This window comes from Cynocephalus volans, chromosome 6 (assembly GCF_027409185.1).
Source record: "Cynocephalus volans isolate mCynVol1 chromosome 6, mCynVol1.pri, whole genome shotgun sequence".
In the NCBI taxonomy this organism is placed as follows: domain Eukaryota; kingdom Metazoa; phylum Chordata; class Mammalia; order Dermoptera; family Cynocephalidae; genus Cynocephalus; species Cynocephalus volans.
The window spans coordinates 9,802,198-9,824,462 of record NC_084465.1 but is presented as its reverse complement, the minus strand read 5'-3'; the positions used below and the strand labels follow the sequence as shown (position 1 = coordinate 9,824,462).

The 22,265-nt window shown below is 41.3% G+C and overlaps 1 protein-coding gene across 1 annotated transcript in view; it reads left to right on the top strand.

Annotated features, from left to right (window-relative positions):
• The window catches only part of CNTNAP2 (contactin associated protein 2), a 1,419,793-nt gene that overhangs the window by 1,294,187 nt on the left and 103,341 nt on the right, over positions 1-22,265 (top strand). Inside the window, exon 21 of the mRNA XM_063100985.1 lies at positions 12,273-12,366. Coding sequence (XP_062957055.1) covers positions 12,273-12,366 — 94 coding nt within the window. The remainder of the gene's footprint in view (positions 1-12,272; positions 12,367-22,265) is intronic.

Sequence of the window (22,265 nt, the reverse complement as noted above, 5' to 3'; positions counted from 1 at the left end):
AAGCATCTCCTTAAGGCTGAATGTTGGGAGCCAAATTTACTGAGATGTTTAGGTACATATGGCAAAAAAAGACCTTGTAGTGTGGTCTGGGTCTCAAAATTGAAAGTAAAAACTATGCCCTTCTAGGACGGGTGACGCTGCTTCCCACCCTCGATCCATCGCTGAGATTGTCTGCAGCAGAACAGTGTCCTGACAGGACACCTTGCAGTGATTGCCTAGAGCTGGTCTTAGCAGAAAATTCTGCTCAAAGCCCCAGGGACCTGGGAAAATACTACTCCTTAGGTCCACAGTACCAAAACATTTTCAAAGAAACTTTGAATGTTATCTGATTGACCTCTTCATTTCACAAATGAGGAAACTGAAGTCCAAGGAGGCCTCTGCTCAGCGGCACAGCCAGGACATCTCCCTGCCCGGCTCTCACCCCCGGCCCTGACCACCCTCCTGTCTTACGCTGGAAATCTAGGAGCTGGTTTGCAAGAGCCCCCTTAGTGACCCTTAGAAGGAAAGCAAGAAGACACAAAGTCCTGCCCATGCTGCCAAAGAAGGGGAACGAGGTCCTGTCAAACCACCTTTGCTGGAGAAGGGTGCAGTAATGAGAAGAAACATGTATTGAGACCAACCACTTTTTTCTCCTTTTCACATTCTCACGATCAGGTGATTAGGGTTTGCAGCGAGCCCCCAGCTCCCACCTGCAAGGCGTTGTACGAGGCTCTGTGCCAGCTCCTGGGGCAGGGGAGGTAACTGGGGCATGGTCCTTGTCTTCATGGAGTTACAGTCTCACCAGGGGAGGGGAGGGACAGGGCTGCAACACTGTATCTGGTGGCAGACCCCCAGTTTACTTTCTATATCCCGCTGTCATCTACTTTTATTCTGTCTCCTCCCCACTAATGAGAACGAAGTGATCCAGGCATCAGGAAGAGGCAGAAAACACTTGGATGAATTGATCCTTGATTCCAGGCTCAAATTCTGCTCTTTCCCATCCTCACTTGTGAATGGCCATAGGCTTGGTACCCCTGTCTACAGACCCCCAGATAGAATGAAGACTAAGATGCGAGAGAAAGGCGTGGTCTCTGCTCTTCCAACTATCTCTTCTTCGAAGTCTGTAGGCGTTTCGGGTTTGGAAGGGACGGGTAGACATGGATGAGGGATGCGAGGTGAGCCGATAATTATTGTTTCTCACACCTACGTCTATCAGCAGTGGCCTCTGCTCATGTGTAGCTGCAACTTGGAATAAAATATTCATCAAGATGGTATGTTCTAAATTCAATATCTCTGAGCTAATTCCAGGAATTACCCAAAATCAGGGATTAGAAAAGGCAGCAAGAAATCTCGGGCCTATGTCTAGAGCCCTGCAAATACTCCGCCACAGCAGAAGCGGGCCTGCCCTGGCACCGTGTCCTTCCATTCAGAAGGTGGGGCCCGGCCCCTCCATTGGCCCCAAATAATCCACACTGTTCAGGTGTTTCTTCTCCATTTCATCGCCCAAACATAAACAGACTGATGAAATCTCCTCAAACTCTGCCAATGCAAACTGGCTTAAAAATGGAAATGAACAGAATTTGCAAAACAATACCTGAAGGGCCATTAAAGCTTTGACCTCAGTGTGTCAGACAGGAGGCCCAGCCGGAAGCAGTCTGCTTTTAATGGCTTAATGGTAAACGTTGAACAAATGAGTGTTCCCTTAAGGTTGTCCTGGGGCACATGGAGTCACAGTCTTTAATTTTAATGAGCCTCTATTACACGATGATCTCGTATCGCCGATTAACTGCCAGTGAAATGACCACCAGCTAAATGTACAGCAAAATACTCACTTGGACCCCACAGAAGTTACCTTGAAATTAATACACTTAACCATGGCAAATGCACCAGGGTTCATTTGAGAAGAGGCATTCCCCTGGCAGTACAAGTGAAATTATAGAATATGTCATTTCCGTTGGCTTTTCAGGTTGAGCTTTTCTTGCCTTATCTGATTTAATGCATTTTCTGTTCTACATATAAATAGTTAAAATGTAGCCGATCATCTCCCTTTCCTAATTGCCCTTGCTGGGCTAATTCAGGAGGCTGTGAATTGCACCTGACCATTTTGTCATTGTAGTCAGCTGTAGCTGGGGGTGAACACCACTTCTGCCACTTGTCACTTTGTGACTTTGGACACTTCTTATAATGTCAAAGAAGTAAAGATAATACCTATTTAATATCTATTAAATAAAATAATATGAGGGTACTTCTATTAGTCAGGGTTTTCCACAGAGATAGAACCAATAGAATATGTTTGAATATATGGGAGGGGATTTACTAGGGGAATTGGCTCACATGATTGTGAAACCTGAGAAGTCCCACAACAGCTGTCTGCACACTGGATGCCAGTAGCTCGGCTCAGTCCAAGTCTGGAAGCCTCAGAACCAGGAACGCCGAGGGTGTGATTCTCAGTCTGAGGCCGTGACCTGAGAGCCAGGGGTGCCGCTGGTGTAAGAGGGCTGAAGAGTTCTTGAGTTCAGATGTCCAGGGACAGGAGAAAAGAGTGTATCCCAGTTCCAGCAGACTGAGCGGAAGACACAACTTTTCCTCTGTTTTTGTTCTCTCCAGACCTCCAGCGGATTGGATGGTTCCCACCCATACTGAGGGCAGATCTTTCCCACCCAGTCCACTCAGGTCCACATGCTAATGTCTTCCGGAAACACCCTCATGGACACACCCATAAATAATGCTTTAACAGCTTTTTATGTATTCCTTAATCTAGGCAAGTTGACACCTGTATTGGTCCATTTCTGTTGCTTATAACAAAATACCTGAAACTGGATGATTTATAAAGAAAACAAAATGTATTGCTTACAGTTTCAGAGGCTGGGAAGTCCATGATCCAGGGAACATGTATAGTGAGGTGGTGACAGTGACGGCAGGGTTTCACAGTGTGAAATGGCAGAGCAGAGAGAGCAGAGAGAGAGAAAGACGGGCTCTCCTCTTCTTTTAAAGCCCTCAGAACCACACCCCTGACCACCATTTTTAATCCTTTCACTACTGCATGGTCCTACAATCCAATCACCTCTCCAAGGCTCCACCTTTCAATTACCATAATAGGATTTCCCACCCTCTTAACAATCAGAGTAGGGGCCAAGTTTCTAATACATAAAACTTGGGGGATGCAATTCAAGCTTCAATGAGTTTGTAGGGGGACATAATTCAATCCACTACAACACCTAAAATTAACCATCACAGTACTTCAAAAAGTTCATGGGAAAATGGACTTAAAAGATAATGTGAATCTTTCCATGAACTTTTTGAAGACCCTCTTGTATATGAAAAACCCAGCACAAAGCCTTGTACACAGTAGTTGCTCAATATATGCTTTCTCGTTTTTCCTGTTATGGATTCCCACCAGCAAAAACCATCAGAACCACATCTGCTGTCAAACACAGGTGGGTATTTAATTGTCTGTGTCAGCAAGAGTGGGGCAGCCTCAGTTCAAGCAGGAGACAACCCACACAGTAGGTCAACATGGGGTGTTAAATATGAGAACTGACTATGATGAAGGGTAATGACAAAACACAAGGAATCTAAAAGTCTCAACATAGAAACTTCAAATTTTTGAAAGATTGTGTACTATGGGGATATTTCAAAATGTTCATGGAAAGATTCACATTATCTTTCCTTTTTCTTAACATTTACTTGTGCATTTCATGGAGTACAGTGTGTTGTTTCGGTACATGCATATACTGCACTATGATTTACTTAGGGTTGATAGCAGAGTTCTGTACCCATTAGTCCACCACTTCTCCTTTCCCCCATACCCCTCCTGGCCATTATTCTACTCTCTACTTCTATGACAACCACTTTTTTTTTTCCTTAATATTCCACATACAAGTGAGATCGTGTGGTATCTGTCTTTCTGTGCCTGACTTACTTCACTTAACATCATGGTTTCTAGTTTTGTCCATGCTGCTGCAAATGATGGGGTTTCATTTGTTTTTACAGATGAATAGTATTCCATTCTGTATACATACCATGGTTTTTTTTATCCATTCATCTATTGATGGGCATTTACGTTGATTCCATCTCTTGGCTCTTGTGAATAGTGTTGCAATGAACATGGGAGTGCAGGGGTCTTTTCCGTATATAAATTTCATTTCCTCTTAGTGGAATAGCTGGGTTGTAAGGTAGATCTATTTTTAGTTCTCTGAGGAACCTCCATACTGTTTTCCACGGTGGCTGTACCAATTTACACTCTCAACAGCAATGTAGGAGAGTTCCTTTTTCTCCACATCTGAGCCAGCATTTGTGATTTTTCTGTCTTTTTGATAATAGCCATTCTAACTGGAGTGTGATGATATCTCATTGTGGTTTTAATTTACATTTCACTGATAACTAATGGTGTTGACCATTTTCTCATGTGCTGCTGGCCATTTGTAGTCTTCTTTTGAGAAATGACTGTTCAGGTTCTTTGACATTTTGTAATTGGGTTATTTGGTTTTTGCTGTTCAGTTGTTTGCATTCCTGCATATCAGCCTCTTGTCTGATGTGTAGTTTGCAAACACTTTCTCCCATTCTATAGATTGTCTCTTCACTTTGTGGATTGTGTCCCTTGCTGTGAAGAAGCTTTTCAGTTTGATGTAGTCCCTTTCGTCTATTTTTGCTTTAGTTGCCTATAACTTTGTGATCTCATTCAAAAAAGTGCCACCCATTCCCATTTCATGTAGGATTTCCCCTGTTTTCTTCTAGTAGTTTCATAGTTTCAGGTCTTAAATTTAGGTCTTTAATCCACGTTGAGTTGATTTTTGTGTATGGTGAGAGACAGGAGTCTGGTTGCAGCCTTTTGTGTGAGGATATCCAGTTTTCCTAGCACCATTTATTGGAGAGGCTGTCCTTTTCCCAGTGTATATTCTTGGCACCTTTGTTGAAAATCAGTTGGCTGTAAGTGCATGGGTTTATATCTGGGCTCTTTATTCTGTTCCATTGACCTATTTTTCTGTTTTTATGCCAGTACCATGCTGGTTTTGGTTACTATAGCTTTATAGTATATTTTGAAGTCAGAAAGTGTGATGCCTCCAACTTTGTTCTTTTTGTTCAAAATTGCTTCAGGTATATGGGGTCTTTTGAGGTTCCATACAAATTTTAAGACCGTTTTTTCTATTTCAGTGAAGAATGCTGTTGGCATTTTGGTAAGGATTGCATTGAATATGTGGATTGCATTGAATGTGTAGATTGCTTTATGTAATATGGACATTTTGATGATTTTAATTCTTCTGACCCATAAATGTGGGATATCTCTCCATTTATTTGTCCTCTTCAATTTCCTTCACCAATGTTTTATAGTTTTTATTGTAAAGGTCTTTCAAATCCTTGGCTAAACTTACCCCTAGGTATTTCATTTACTTGGTAAGTATTGTGAATGGGATTGCTTTCTTTTTTTTTTTTTTTTTTTTTTGTCTTTTTTTGTGACTGGTAAGGGGATCACAACCCTTGGCTTGGTGTCGCCCACACTGCGCTCAGCCAGTGAGCTCACCGGCCATCCCTATATAGGATCTGAACCCGCGGCGGGAGCGCCGCTGCACTCCCAGCGCCTCACTCTCCTGAGTGCGCCATGGGGTCGGCCCTGGGATTGCTTTCTTGATTTCTTCTTCAGCTATTTCATTATTGGTATATAGGAATGCTATTGAAGTTTATGTGTTGATTTTGTAGACTGTCACTATACTAAATTCATTTATTAGTTCTAGTAATTTTTTAGTGGAGTCTTTAGGGTTTTCTATGTATATGATCATGTCATCTGCAAATAGGCATGGTTTGACTTCCTGTTTTCTCACCTAGATGCACTTTATTGCTTTCTCTTGCCTTATTGCGCTGGCTAGAATTTCCAGTGCTATGTTGAATAAGAGTGAGGAAAGCGGGCATCCTTATCTTGTTTCAGGTCTTAGAGGAAAAGACTCCAATTTTTTTTTCATTCAGTATGATATTAGATGTGGGTTTGTCATAGTGGCCTTTAGTGTGTTGAGGTACACTTTTTCTATACCTAATTTGTTGAGTGTTTTATCATGAAGCAGTGTTGGATTTTATCAAGTGCTTTTTCTGCACGTACTGAAATGATCACATGGTTTTTATTTTTCCTTTGTTCTGCTGATGGGATGTATCACGTTTATTGAGTTGTGTATATTGAAGCATCCTTGCATCCCTGGGATGAATCCCACTTGATTATGGCAAATGATCTTTTTAATGTGTTTTGGATTCTATTGGATAGTATTGTGTTGAAGATTTTCACATCTGTGTTCATTAGGGATATTAGTCTGTAGTTTTCTTTTTTTGCTGTGTCTTTTTCTGGTTTGGGTATGAGGGTAATGCTGACCTCTTGGATTGAGTTTGGAAGTATTCCCCCCTCTGCAATTCTTTGGTAGACTTTGGAAATAATTGGTATTAGTTCCTTTCTAAATGTTTGGCAGAGTTCAGCAGTGAAACCTGGTCCTGGGGTTTTCTTTGTTGGGAGACATATTATTACTGCTTCAATCTCATTACTCAGTATAGTCTGTTTAGGTTTTCTAGTTCTTTGTGATTCAAACCTGGTAAGTTGTACATGTCCAGGAATTTATCCAGGTTTTCCAATTTGTTCACGTATAGCTGTTCGTAATAGTCTCGTAAGATCCTTTGTATTTCTGCAGTATGAGTTATAAAGTCTCCTTTTTCATTTCTGATATTATTTCTTTGAGTCTTCTCTCTTTTTTCTTCATTACTTTACCTAGGGTTTATTGATTTTTTTTATCTTTTCAAAAAACCAACTCTTTGTTTCATCAATCTTTTGTACTTTTTTATCTCTAATTCATTTATTTCTGCTCTGATCTTTGTTATTTTTCTCCCTTTACTGATTTGGGGTTTGGTGTGTTCTTGTTTTTGAAGTTCCTTGAGGTGTAATGTTAGGTTGTTTATTTGGAGTCTTTCTTCTTTTTTGATGTAGGCATTTATTACTATAAACTTCCCTCTTAGAACTGCTTTTGCTATTTCCCACAGGTTCTGGTATGTTGTGTTTTCATTTTCATTTGTCTCCAGGAATTTTTTAATTTCCTTTTTTGGTTTCTTCTTTGATTCATTTGTTGTTTAGGAGCATGTTGTATAATTTTCATGTATTTGTACAGTTTCCAGTGTCTATTTTGTTGTTGATTTCTAGTTTTGTTTCATTATGGTTAGACGAGATAGTTGGTATGATTTCAATCATTTTGTATTTATTGGAACTTGTTTTGTGACTTAACATATGGTCCATTCTAGAGTATGTTACATGTGCTGTTGAGAAGAATGTGTATTCTGCAGCTGTTGGATAAAATGTTCTACAAAATTCCATTAGATACAGTCTGCCTGTAGCAGAGATTAATTCTGTTTATGGGTTAATTTTCTGTCTGGATGATCTGTACTTTGCCTAAAGTGGGGTATTAAAGTCCCCAACTATTATTGCATTGGAGTCTATCTCTCCCATTAAGTCTAATTGTGGTTGCTTTATATATCTGAGTGCTCTGGTGTTGGGTGCATATGTATTTAGAATTTTTATATCCTCTTATTGAATTGATTCCTTTATCATTATATAATGACCTGCCTTATCTTTTTTTACTTTCCTTGGCTTGAAGTCTATTTTATTTGATATAAGTATAGCTACTCCTGCTCTTTTTCGGTTTCCATTTGCATGAAATATCTTTTTCCATCCCTTCACTTTCAGCCAGTGTGTGTCTTTATAGGTTAAGTGAGTTTCTTATAGTCAGCATATTGTTATTTCTTGTTTTATAATCCATTCAGCCACTCCGTGTCTTTTAATTGGGGAATTTAATCCATTTACATTTAGAGTGTATTATTGATTATATAGAGGCTTGTTACTGCCATTTCATTACTTTTTAAAAAACTAACAACTTAACCTTGATATCTGAGAAAAGAAAAAACCAAGCCAACTCTACACTTTGACATCTCCCCCAACTTTCTGACGTTTTGTGGTTCTGAATTACATCTTTTAATATTGCTTATCTCTTATGTGTTTTTTGCATTTGTTATTGTCTGGTTAGGTTTGGCCTTTAGTCTTCATACTAAGAATATAAGTGGTTTATTCACCACCTTTACAATACTGGAGTATTCTGAGCTTGCCTGTGCACTTACTTTACTAGTGAGTTATATATTTTCAAATGCTTTCTTGCTTCTCTTTAGCTTCATTTTCTTTTGGATTGAAGAACTCCCTTAGTATTTTTTGTAAGGGAAGTCTAGTTTTGATGAATTCTCTTAGGTTTTGTTTGTATGGGAAAGACTTTATTTCTCCTTCATATCTGAATGTCAATTTTGCTGGATACAGACTTCTTAGCTGATAGGTTTTTTTTTCCTTCAGCACTTTAAAGTTATCGTCCCTTCTTTTCTGGCCTGCAGGGTTTCTACCAAAAAATCCACTGAGAGATGTATTGGGGCTCCATTGAATGTTCTGTGTTTCTTTTCTCTTGCTGCTTTCAGTATTTTCTTTGTCTTTGATTTTTAATAATTTGATTATTATGTGCCTTGGGGTGTTCCTCTCTGGATTGAATTTGATTGGTGTCCTCTTAGCTTCCTGTATCTGGATGTTGTCAACATTCTCTATACTTGAGAAATTTTTAATTACTTCCTTAAATATGCTTTCTACATCTGTTCCTCTCCTTTGGGTCTGCCAGTTATATTTCATTTGAAGGAGTCCCATAATTGCTGCATTTGTTTCATTTTTTCTTTTTCTTGTTTTCTTTTTGCTCCTCTGGTTGCATAATTTTGCACGTTCTGTCTTTGAGCTCACTGATTCTTTCCTCTGATCAAGGCTGCTACTGGAGATTTGTATTGAGTTTTTCAGTTCAGATGATGTATTTTTTATTTCTAGAATTTCTATTTTTTAAATTGATTCTATTCCTTTGTCAAGATTTGGTTTTCCTCCTGAATTGTTTTTCAGACATCATTTAATATTCTATCTATTTTCTTCAGACTCCGTGAACATCCTTAAGAGGGTTATTTTGAATTCTTTGTCAGACATTTGATAGTCCTGCTGTTCCTCTGCATCCATGGCTCGTGCTTTTTTTGTTTCATTTGGTGGCAACATATTTCTCTATTCTTTCTCTATCTTTTTGTCTTTACAGCGATACCTGGACATTTGAGGAAAAGACTTCCTCTCCCAAGTTTTATAGGTGTCCTTCGGTGGTGTTTGATCTTTATTGGTTAACATCAGAGATTTGTCTCTAGTGTATGGGTTTGTTTCTTTTGTTTTGTTTTGTTTTCTGTTCTGTGTCGGATAAATAGCTACCACCACTGTTAAACTCTGCACTGGAATTAATTTGATGTCTTGTGATTAATTCCCAAATTGGGGGAAGATTTCTGTGGGGACTAGAACTGGAGCTCTGTACCTGAGCTAGATTGCTGTTTTGCTTCTATGTCTCAAACAGGGAAAGGCTTTCTGTGCAGATCAGATTTTAACCATTGGGCCTTTATTCATATCTGATTCTTGTTGGGTCACCATAGATACAACTGGGCTGTGTGGAAATTCCAGCCCAGGACTGAGTCGTTCCTGAAGACTGCACCCCCTACAGTTCTATTGCCCTGACAGATGTCCACTATGTGGCACTCATGACAATCGGACAGCAGATCTTCTGCCTACCCTGCACCCCAAGCTTCCCTGGTGGGTCAGCCTCCACCCATCACTGCAAACATTTCCCGTGAGGCAGGCCATGAACAAGTCCCTCACAAAAACTCACTGACCTCTAGGTGTTTCCTCCCTCTTGTCAGCCGTGGTCCCTTGCTTTTATGCAGGTCCAGGAGAAGCCTGCTAGTGGCTTTGCTGGCCTGGAAGATGCGATGGTGCCTTCCAATGCATCCTTCTCCCTGCACACTCCAAGTAGCTTCATGCAAATGATGGTACCTGCTCCATGTGCTGGCAGCTGCTCCTTGCCTTGGACCACATCAGCCTCCGAAGCAGCCAGGCCTTGAAATGGTCAGGTTGGGTCTTACCACAACCTTTTACACCTTCACAAACTCTGTGGGTCTCTCCTACTCTTCCCTGAGCTCCAGCGATCTCAGGATGTCAGTCTTTTGTTTTGTATTTTAATAGTTATAAGTTGATCAGTTGTGGTGGGGAGCAGCATCAGGGATCAGCTATTCCATCATCCTGACGATGTCATTCTCTTTTTATATAATCTTTTAATTCTATTTTTCCATGAATATTTTGAAGTACTCTCATATATATTCATAAAACAAAAAAACTAGTCATCTATGACAAATGATGATTTAGTTGCATATCTATTGACACAGAGAGAGAGGTTTGTAATAAACTGTTAAGTAAAAAAATACAATACAACGTGTTAGTTGGATTTCATCCCATTTTTTGTAAAAAAAAAAAAAAATTTAAAGAATATACATAAAAACAACATTATTTCTAGGTGTTTTTTTCTGCAAATCTGTATTTTTTTCTATATGTTGTTTGTATCCATTTTTAAAGGTCTCTAACAAAATAGAGTTTTGTTTAAATTTAGTTCTTAAATTGTAGAAAGTATTTAGGGGAGATCATCATGTGAGGCCTTCCAGATTAGGCTACTGGTCAACGCTGGAAGTTTGCAATTAGCCATTTTGACAACAAAAGTGGGTGGACGGGCAACGGCAGTTACCTATTGGGCCATCAGGTGGCGCCAAAGCTAATATTTAGCCGCAGAAACTGAGTAGCCTTTGCTTCAAAGAAACAACTTTATGAGATATAAAATATTTAAGATTCTGTGGCGAAGATAAGTGTTTTACTAATGATGCATTTGACGTTATAGAAAACTTTTTAAAGTAATAGTCAAACATGCAAATGTTTTACTTTAATAGTTGGAGTTTTGGTTTGGTTTTAGTCTTTTTTCGGACTTTCGTAACCCTACTTACTCATGCACAAAAACTTACAGTACCAGTTCTGCTGGGTCAAAATTCTCAAAAGTTCCTGAGATGTGATGACTCTTGGACTCTTGGCCCTGACTGTCCAATGACCTCTAAGTTTCTAGTAAGCAGTTTCAAGATTCAGCTGTAGACAGTCATCAATAACGAAAGATTATCCATCCAAGTAGCTAGTTCTCAATGTGGTGAGTGAGATTCGCTCACTTCCTGCGTTCTACTCTTCCACCCTTTCCTTCCTCCCCAGAGCACAGCTGGCTTCCTGCATCTTTGCTCTTTGGAAGGTTTTTGCCTAAGCAGGCCCAGTTATTAGCAAGGACTGGGGGGTGTATTCGTTGCTGAGCCTGTGCTGCCACCTTCAACAAGTTGCTACTGGTTCTGTCTCCTTCCCATGTGCAACGGACAGGGTGCCCGCAGGAATGTCGTGTGGGAGGGCGATGTGTGTTTTCTTATGCCCCTCAGTGGGTTATGCTGACCTTAGCAAGTGTGAAACTCACTTCAGAAAAATGAATGGTTACAAAAGAGGTTTTGCACCGATGGACACAAAAAAAGGCTGGAAAGCTCACAGTTGGGGAAACACAATTATATCAGTTGTGAAAAGACAGCTAAGAATACAAGGCAGGAAAAGCCATGTAGGGACGTCAGGGCCAAGACAAGGCCTGTGATTCTGTGACACAACCGTCTGCTCTTTGTACACAGGAAATGTGATCAGGAATGTGCGTTGTCCCAGCAGTCATATCTGTTCACTACGTCCAGCTACTGCCAACTCCCCTCCACTCCAGAGCAAGCTCTGCTAGTTCTTTGTCCGTCCCAGGCTCTAGAGCCCCCTGCCTGTACTGTAGCAAGGAGAAATCACCTTGAACCTCAGCATTTGAGAGAGTGAGTGTGTGTGTGTGTGTGTGTGTGTGTGTGTGTGTGTGTGTGTGTGTGTCTGTGTCTGTGTCTGTGTGTGTGTGTGATCAATACTGCTCTGTAAGCTGATAGCATTAAAAGGTGCTAAAAAAAAATAGTTCAGTGAGAGGATTCTTAAGAAAATTCATTGCTGTAGATGTGGCATTTTCTATCTCAGAAGTTGACGCTGGAGATTGGATCAAGCAGATTTCACTCCATTAAAATGAGCAAGTATCTTAATCCAGCAGATAAATTATCCACAGAAAATGTGCATCAGCTGGAGAACAATTCGCAAAGGGTCTTCACTTACCAAGCTCAAGTTTTTTTCAAATAACTCCAGCAAAGAAGATGGACTTCCATTTTCTCAGGCTGATATTTCAGAGTCAGTGCAGATGAAATAAGATATTTGGCTTAAAGAGTGATGTCACCACCCCAGGGAAGATTTGAGTCCAGTGCAGGATCATGACATGCTCCTAAAAGTGTCCCTTGTTTTCTTCCTACAGCTCGACCATTATCCTTCTGTGAGTTACCATCTGCCAAGTTCCTCCGACACATTCTTCAATTCTCCCAAGTCGCTCTTTCTAGGAAGGGTAATAGGTAAGAATTCGGTTCTCTAGGTATAAATGTGTGTTAAGAATACATTTGGTATACGAATTACATTGGGTAATGTGAATTTGGATTTTAAAATGACCAGGGATCAGTCACGAGTATCTTCTCCATATAAGAGTTGTGCTTTTGTTCTCAGTGATGAACAAGAGAAGCGTTATCAAATTATCTTTGGGGTAAATGGCTAATATAGTACATTCTAAAACTACTAATTTGCCTTCAAAACATACTGCAATTGGTGCTGGGGGCTTCTAAATCAACGATGGTAATGGAACCGGTGTTATTTGGTGTCTGGCATAAACTAGAACACAAGGGAAGCCAACTCACTATCTGCTCCAGGCTGCTTTTTGGAAAATATTTTTCTTTGGCTTATGAAAGACCTGTACCTACTAACAACATTTAATTTAACTTTTTCTTCGTTTAAGGATATCAACATGATTCTCTCTTCCTCTCACTCACGAGAAAGCTTCCTGATGGTATTTGCAAATTAGAAGCCAATAGGAATTACGCAGTCGTGTCAGGACACCCTTCCCTGTGTGTGATTGTGAATTTAGGAGTTACCTTTGCCTTTCTCTTTCCTGTAGGAGATTAGTGCCATCTATATGAAAATTAAAATGTAATCAGGTTAGTATTTATAAATGTTTAATGTGAAGCCAATACTTTTTTTAATATGAGGCTGTCTATGGTGAACCCAAAATGAAAATAATAAGATGATGGTAATGTGTAGGCTCGGGGGGAGGTCACTTTGTATGTCCAGTGTGTAGTGGTGATCAAACTGGTATTAATAGTGAAAAAAAAAAAGAAACCATACTCAGACGTTGTGTGATGGTTACCTTAGAAATGAAAAGAGGAAGATTTTGGCAGGAGATATAAGTGCTGAGGTAGACACTCTGAGGGATAAGACCTATACCACATGCCAGAACATGGCCAAGAACAAAAAATGTTCCTGGGCTTAGAACCAGGAACATACCAGTCCTGTTGGTGAGTGAGGAATCTAGAAGATAGTCTGCAAGTAGCCTGTGCATAAAGCCCCAAAGGGAAAGACACATACTCAGTGAATGAGACGGTAGACAGTGACAATTGATCCATCAAAGGGTAGAAATGGAAAGAGAATGAAGACTAAAATTTATTAACCATTGGGCCTTAGATGTTACACAATATGAAAAAACAATCTAGTAGCTATGACTTTATCCTTTGCACCCTTAAAATAGCAGCCAGCCATGGTCTCACATCTGGCTTTGGATTACCTAACCACAATGTCCTTATCTGAGTTTCCTCCAACATTTCCCACAGTTGCAGTATTTCGAAGATCTTATCGCCATTTTTATTGTCTGTGGACAAGAATAGAAGACAGACTTTGTGACATCACATATTATTATTATCATATGTGTAAATATGACAACCGAATGTCACAACAATCCAATGAGATAAGACCTGTGGTTATTATCCCCATGTTACAGATGAGGAAACTGAAGCTGAGGGAGGTCCCTTTGACAAAGGTTACTCAACTAATACGTGGTAAAGCAGAGTTTTGAAGCCAGGTCTCTCTGATGAGAGTCTTAGTCTTAAGTAGATCAGAAGAACTTGTCATTCATGGTCAAGCTGCAGAAGAAGGGACACAGCTGAAAGCTGAGTGATGTCATCAGTTAGCAACAAAAAGTGGCTGTTTAGTGGAATGTCTTGGCATTCATAGTCACACATCCTGAGACGCTGGTGAGTGCCCAAATGCCATCATATGCATTACTACAGTTCAGTTGAGAATAACTGAAAATGTTAAATGCACCTTCAGGGCCACAATGGCTCCACCAACACAAACTATACATTATGGTCCCGTGATATTCCTAAAGACACTTGAGTATGAAAACAAAACACAAACTGTGTGTTTTTCCTATACTCTTAGTCAGCAACAAGCAGCACAGAAGACTGACTAACACGCAAGCCAGAAATTCCTCAACAGGCACCAGCTGAGTGTCTTCCAACTCAATTCCAACACTAACCACATGGAGATAGCATCAGATTCCACAGGGTGAGGGCTCAGTCCCCAAGACTGCCTCCCACATCAGATGCCAGTCACAAGTCCAAGCCTCTGGAACTCCTGACCAACGAGCTATAAAGCAGGGTTCCCACAACCTCCCTCCTTGGTTTCAATTAGTTTGTTTGAGCAGCTCACAGAACTCAGGAAAACACATACTTAGGTTTACCAGTTGATTTTAAAGGATATTACAAAGGATACAGATGAACAGAGGCATAGGGCAAGGTGTGGGGGAGGGGCATGGAGCTTCCATGACCTCTCCAGGTGCACAACCCTCCAGAAACCTCCACGTGTTCAGCAGTCCAGAAGCTCCCCAAACCCTGTGCTCTTGGGTTTTAATGGAAGCTTCATTACATGGGCATGACTGAAGCATGGACAACTGTGTAGAAATGTGATTGGGCAAAAGGGGTCTGATCTAACACTCACAGACTGGGTGGGGAAACCCAGCAAGGCCTGTTTGTTCAGATTCTTCTTGACCTCTCTGTGCAGCATTCCTTCCTCATGGGCACGGGATAGGGCCCCTCCTGAAATGGGGGTGTCTTATGACCTACAATCAGCTAAGGTAGATCAGAAAACTTCCTGCCTCAGGGAGAAAAAGGAGCGGGTGAAAGGAGTGCATGAGAAGGTCAGAGAGTAGCATAAGCCAGGAACTGTGGATGAAACGAACATGTAAATACTATGTCACAAATACGCACTGTGATGTTCCTAAAGTAACATCAACCAGGAACACGCCAGAAACAATGGACCTGATTACATCATGAAAACCCACAAAGTCAAGTTTTGCAGGGAATATTGGGTGATTGCTAGGTTCTCTCACTATAAATAACACTCTTGGTTCATCAGTATTTCAGGTCGTGTAACTAAATTCGCACTTCAGCAAAATTACAATATATAATATGGCATGGACCTTCAAGGTCATGAACAAATAACATCGTAAAAGCAACATCCTCTACAACTAAGAACTTACTGTGCTATAAATCTGTGTCAAGCTAAAAGCGTAACATGAGCCTCAGATGAGTGAATGTTATACTCAGAATTTTTGGTACACCAAAGGAAAATTTTGCTGTGCACATAAACTGTGCATGTGGCAAGACCACGTAAACACCTATAAGGAAGCCCACGCTCCTGCGAAGGAGTTGGCAGCAGATGCGTGAGAGCAGAATAGGGCTTCTGCTACTGGTCCTCAGTGCACTGATTTCTAGCAGAGATTGACTCTTGCCCATGAGCTCCCTGCAAACCAAGACAGTATCTCATAGTTCCACTGTATCCTGACAAGGAGCAAGTGCTCAATAAATGCTTGTTGAATTAATAAAGAGTAAAGAGGGAGAGAAGCAACAAGAATATGACTTAGAAGTACACTGCAAAGTGAGAGGGCATGGGTGGATGCTAATGTAATCAATAAGATTAGCACAGGGGTGAGATCTGCAGTCCTCACATGTCTCACAACCTGGATTTTCTAAGAGCTGGGATCTGACAATAATGTAGCAGAAAGAATGTAGGCTTTGGAATCAAGCAAAGCTGTTTAGACTTGAATCCAGGCCTGCCTCTCTTTAGCACTGAAATCTTGGGCATGTTATTTTGTTACTTTAACCTGTCAGAGGCTGGGTTCTCTCAGTTGCAAAATAGGGAGCACAAATGCCTACCTGCAGGTTTTTGGCACCCTGAGGGTAGAGACTGTTTTGGGGGGGGGGTTTTGTTTTTTTAACTAATCTATTTGCAGTAGCCAGATTGGTGTCTAGCATGGAGAAAGTGCTCAAAAAATATTTGTGGAGTAAATGAACTACATTTTTTAATATTAAACGAATACCATCTTAAGAAGTATCCAACGCAATACCTGATACATAAATATTGAAAATATTTACCATTTTTTGATTCTGGCTATGAGCTGTATTATGTATTACCTATTATGCTGTAAATATAGTACTGTATATACTCCTTACCATACCGCCCCAGAATATTGCTACCCTCATTGCAGAGAAGAGGGAACCAAGGCTCAGAATGGGTTTTCTTTTTTCTTAGAGCAGGCTTTCCCAACAGTGGCATTATTGACATTTGGGTCAGAAAATTCTTTGTGATGGGGCATGGTCGAATGTTGGGCAGTATCCCTGGCCTCTACCCACTAGACACAAGTAGCAGCCCCAGGTTGCCAAATGTCCCCCAAGAGGGCAAAATCACCACCAGTTGAGAACCACTGGCTTAAAATCACCCAGATAGTCAGTGGCGGTGCTGGAATTTGGAAAGCGAGATGTGTGACACCAAGACCCAAGCTTTGCTTCGTGATAACACTGGCATCTTCCAGAATGGTGAGGAAGCGAGGAAGAAATAGGACACTCTGAAGATAAAATTCTGTTAGTACAATTGAAGGAGTCACAGCAAAAACCAAAAAAAGGCATGTGGGTACCTGGGATGCTCATCACTGGCCACCCCTTGGAGTCAGTATTCCTTAAATATTTGATCATTTAGTAAGGCCAGGATTGGGGAGGAGCATTTTTAAATTTCCCTTTGAAAACAGCATATACTTCAGTTAGAGACAACCTATTTGCATTCCCCAGCTGTGTAAATATCCATCTGTAAAGACTTATTCAACTTGCAACAGATATCTCATATTCTCCAGCAAGGTTTCAACACCCCCTAGAGACTGGTGCCCCTAAGTTGTTGCTATGCTAGGTCAGCTGCTAATCAGAAACTGATCCCATAAAAGAACGAAAGGGAGATGGGTCTAAATAAATAATTTGACTTTACACTGAGCTCTTTGATGAGCGCTACTTGGAAAAGGATGCATAAAAAGGATGGAAAAGAGGGTATTTAATCAAGGATCAGTAGAATCTTTATAAAGGAAATGGAGGACATATATGCTAGACATGAAAGTGTGATCACTGTCAACCAACGGCAAAATTTTAGAATGGATTTATGCATAACTCTGAGTCCTTCTGGAAGGAAGTCAGAATTACTAGCCATCAGCAAATCTTCACAAAGTAGAAATTTCATCAGACCTAATTATATCCATTTTTAATCACTTACTAGATGAGTGATGTCGTAGAATTTATATATCTGGTTTTCAGCAACAGATTTAATAATCCCTCAAGAAATCTTTAAGTGAAGGAAGAGAAACATAATTTAAAACCTAAAGTGGTATGCTCTGTTTGTTCATGTCTTTTTCAAAATTTCTATCAAGGCCTTGTATAAAGACACAAATAGCATGTTTACTAAGTTTGCAAATGACACCGAGGTGAGAGGGATGGTTTAATATGCTGGATGATAGAAAACACTTCCAAAGCATCTTGACAGGCTAGAAAGATGGGATAAAAATATAATAAGAGATAAACTTCATTCCTGCACTTAGAGCAAAAAATAAATTAATAAATAAATAAAAGCACTTACGCATAAGATGGGAGACTCCTGGTATCATGAAAAAACTCTGGGAGTTGTTTGGATGGACACTTTGACAGGAGCCAATGTTACGTGGTGACTGATTCCTAGCTGAATATAATACTGAGCTACGTTAATAGGAGAATCGTGTCCAAAGCAAGGATATTAATCTTCTGAGGAGAAGACCAGATGGACACAAGACCCATAAATGAAAAATCCAAAGACCTGAGAATATTTATCCAGAAAAAGATATAACTGAAGAGCAATGAGAGAATCCGTTTTCAGTCTTTGACAACTGGTACATGAGAGAGGGACTTAGCCACATCTTACTCACAGAACTGGAGTCAATCGGTGAGTGGAGGTTGTGAAAAGGAGGGTTTGATCTGGACCCGCTCGTCAGGGCTGCGTTCTTGCTGCCCGCCTCTTCACATCCTGCTTTCATTCTGAATGAACCTCGTTGTGCTTCCTCGAATTTGCCTTACAGCACGTTGTGCTTCCAGAGATGGTCACGACCATACCTCCGTCACACATGTCCCTTTACAATGTGACCTTGCCACTGTGCCATCAAGACATAGAGTCTACTTGAGAACTGGATTTGAATACAAGAAGTTTATCTTGGCGACAATCCCACAAAACACAAGTAGCGGGGTAGAGAAATGCAACAGAGAAAGGAATGGGGCATTATCAAGCCACTCACCACTGTGGCACCTGCAGCGCAGTCCCACTGGGGAGCTCCAGGAGATGCTGCGGAACCTGCCTCAGTGTCTCCACCAGGCTTGAGGCAGCCAGGGCTTTTCTGCACCTCCTCCCCATCCCACTGCAGCGAGGGCTGCTTCCAGGGCTCTTAACTCCCAGCCCTTCTGGCTTGCCCTGCGTTGGCACCCAACATGCTCCCAGGCCGGAAGAAAGTGCATAGTACAGGGAACCACCCTCAGCAGTGTCTGGAGCCAGACAGAGGTAAATGCACCTGCCATGTTACGGACTCATGTATAAGCCGTGTTAAGGTTTTAATGTTATGCTGGGCGACGAAAGGAAGTCAAGGAAGGATATTTTTTATCAGGAGAATAACCTGATCAGATTGACATGTTTGCCGGATAACACCATCTGCAGAGTGGAAAATGCGTAACAGGGAGCAGGAGGCTGCAGGGAGACCAAATTGGAGGTTGCTATGGTTATGACAGAGCTGCACATTGTCATGCACAAAACAACTTGGATGTGCAGAGAAAATGCAATGTCTTTATCTGTCTCTGATGATCTTGTAGTGCTTCTGGAGAGCAAGGACAAGTAAAGTAAATGTCCAGTCTGGTTTAAAGCTGAGTCTAACAGGATGATTTAAACATCCCCTTCTGGTTGTGATCTGTCCCTCTTGGATAAAAATGTTCAGTTTGTCAAATGGTCTTCCCCAACCCCTGCTTCTTTCTATGAGATGGTGACCAGGTGTTTAGAATATAGGAGGGGATGGGCGGTGAGGTGTCATGGCTTAAGTGTTTGTATGACGTCATGGGTGGGGCAGGACCTGGATACGTGCTGGCCACCTGCCCCGTGTCCTGTGTCTGCCTGGTCCCTGGGTGCTTTACTGGCCTTGGAGGTTAAAGTCTGTGGTGAGTGAACTTAGGGTCCCTTTCTTCGACTCAGGCAGTGCTCCCAGGAGCACCCAATCCTCCCTTTGCTTACTTGCTGTCCCCTTAGTTCTCACTTGAGACAAACCCCAGAGTCTCTACCATGTCCTCCATCTTCCCCAGGTCAGATTTCAGCACCCAAGGCAGCCGCCTGGCAGAACCATGGCTTTCATCCCAGGATTCATGCCACGTGAGAGTGGGTGGCCCATGAGGACCAGAGACCCTGTGGCCCACTTGCCTTCCCTCTCTTCACGAGGCCGGACTTTGCTTTTACTTCCTGTATCGGCTAGATATTGACAGGAGAAGAAGTGTCATCTAACAAGTAACACCAAAACTCAGTGGCTTAAAACCACAATCATGTTTCTCTCGCTAATCTGCAGGTCAGCTAAGGGTGGGGTGGCTCTGTTGTTCATCCTTCATCTTCCTGCTGGGAACAGAGACTATCCTGGGCACACTCTTCTCAAGGCAATGGCAGAGACACAGACAGCAGCCCACTCGTGCAAGCTTTTTCAAGCCTTTGGTCTTGTCACATCCACTAATATCCCATTCTCCAGAGTAAGCCAGGTGGCCAAATCCAGGGCAAAGGATAAGGAAGACAGACTCTGCTTCTTCAGTGGGAGGAACAGCAAAGTCACATGGCAAAAGGGACAGACACAGGCAGGGTGAAGAACCAGGAGCTGGTAATGCAATCTACAGACTGTCCCTGTCATCGAATTCTCCTGCAGCTGAGTAGCAGCCTCAAATCTTCCCCACAGCAGGTGGAAGGGTGGGTACAGCCTCCATATCACAGGAGAACTCTATGACCTGGGCCCCCAAAGCTTGGCCCTCGATGTATTAAAAGGTGTGATTCAAGAAATTTAGAGAAATTATTTATTCATTGAAAAGTATGTTGAGTGCTTATATGAACCAGGCGATAGGGATAAAAAAATGAATAAAATAGAAAAAGCTCTTGTCTTTGTGAAGCATATATTTTAATGGGCATAGACAAAGAATGAGAAAAGAATTGTATAATATAAATATTAAATATTAGCTAGTAATAAGTGCTATGACAAAAAAGAAAGGAGGTGTAGGGTATAGAGAGTGTTAAGATGGCCAGGGAAGCTCTCTTTGAGTAGGTGACATTTAAGCAGTAGCCTCAATGACGTGGGAGAGGGAGATATGGGGACATCTGGAGAAAAAGCCTTCCAAGAAGAATGAACAGCAATACAAAGGCTGGGAGGTAGAGACATGCTTGGCTTGTTCAAGGATAGCAAGAAAGTCAGCATGGCTAGAATACAGTGATCAAGGGACAGAGTATCGGGAGATAGATGAAGTTAGAGGGTGAGCTAGCAGCCAGATGGTACACATGTAGGCCATCATGGAGAGTCTGCATTTTATTCTAAGTGAGACGGGAAACAGCAAAAGGCTCTAAGCACATCAGTGACATGATCCGATTTATGTGTTAGAAAGGTCATTCCAGCTGCTGTGTGCTGCATTAACTACAGAAGGGGTGGGGAGATATGGGGCAGGATGGATACAGGAGACCAGTTAAAACATAGGTGTGGAGTCCAGGTGAGGGACAGAGGTGTTTGCACCAAAGCAGTGGCAGTGATGCTGATGGACAAATATTTGGAATTGTAATACATTGAAGTCACAGCCCACAGTATTTGGTGATCAATTGGATGACGGTGCCATTCATTGAAATGCGGGACCCTGGAGAGAAGTAGTTTAGGAACTTCAGGATGAAAATTAAGACTTCCATTTTGGACACATTCAGGACCATTCCTAGCACTGTGGTGCATGTCAGAAACTGAACACGGCCGCAACGAGCCCTACCTCACCCATCTCTTTGCCCCACTCCTTCCGCAGGCAGGTGGATGTCCTGGACTGACTAGGACATCAGTCATTACTCACAAAGGCAAAAGAGAAAAGCATAGCGATGATTTTCAGAATATAGCTCTGTTATAAAGACATAACAAGGAACAAACTATTGATATACAAAACAACTTGGATGACTCTCTAGAGAATTGTGCTGAGGGAAAAAAGCCAATCCCAAAAGGTTACATACCTAAGGATTCCATTTATACAACATTTTTGAAATGACCAAATTTTAGAAATGGAGGAAAGATTCGTGGTTGCCAGGGGCTAGTGACTGGGGCAGGAGGAAGGGGGAAGGGTGGTTACAAAAGAGCAAAAAGAGGGGCTTTTATGCTGTTGGAATTGCTCATTATCTGGGCTATGGTGGTGGATGCACAAACCTACACTGATGATAAAATCGTACAGAATTAAATACATATGCACGCACACACACACACACAAATAAGTACAAAATCTGCATATGGTCAGTAGATCTTGTCAACATCAATATCCTGACTGTGATACTGTACTGTAGACTTGAAAAATGTTTCCATTGGGGAAACCTGGACAAAATATGCAAGGGGTGTCTCTGTATCATTTCTTACATCTTCATGTGATTCCACACCTGCCTCAATAAAAATTTCAATTAGAAAAAGTAATAAAAGTAAAAGAAGATCTAATCCACACTAAGAGTAGTGGAGTCGTTTATTCATGGGATGATATTTAGTAAATGTCTACTTATTATGATATTTAGTATGATACTTGCTACGATACATAGTATGACACTTAGTATGATATTTGGTCATTTATTCATGGGACGATCTTTAGTAAGTGTCCACTAAGGGCTCGTGCCCTGGACACTGGAGGAGGGAGATGGACAAGGACAGGAGCATGAAATGATCAAGCCACCATCTCTGCCCCATTCATGCTTTACTCTCCTGTCTTAGCTAGTAGAGATTCAAAATGCACAGGAATTAAATATTTATTTACAGTTTAGAATTTTGTGGTTCTTTTAGAGTCATTATTGAAGAGAA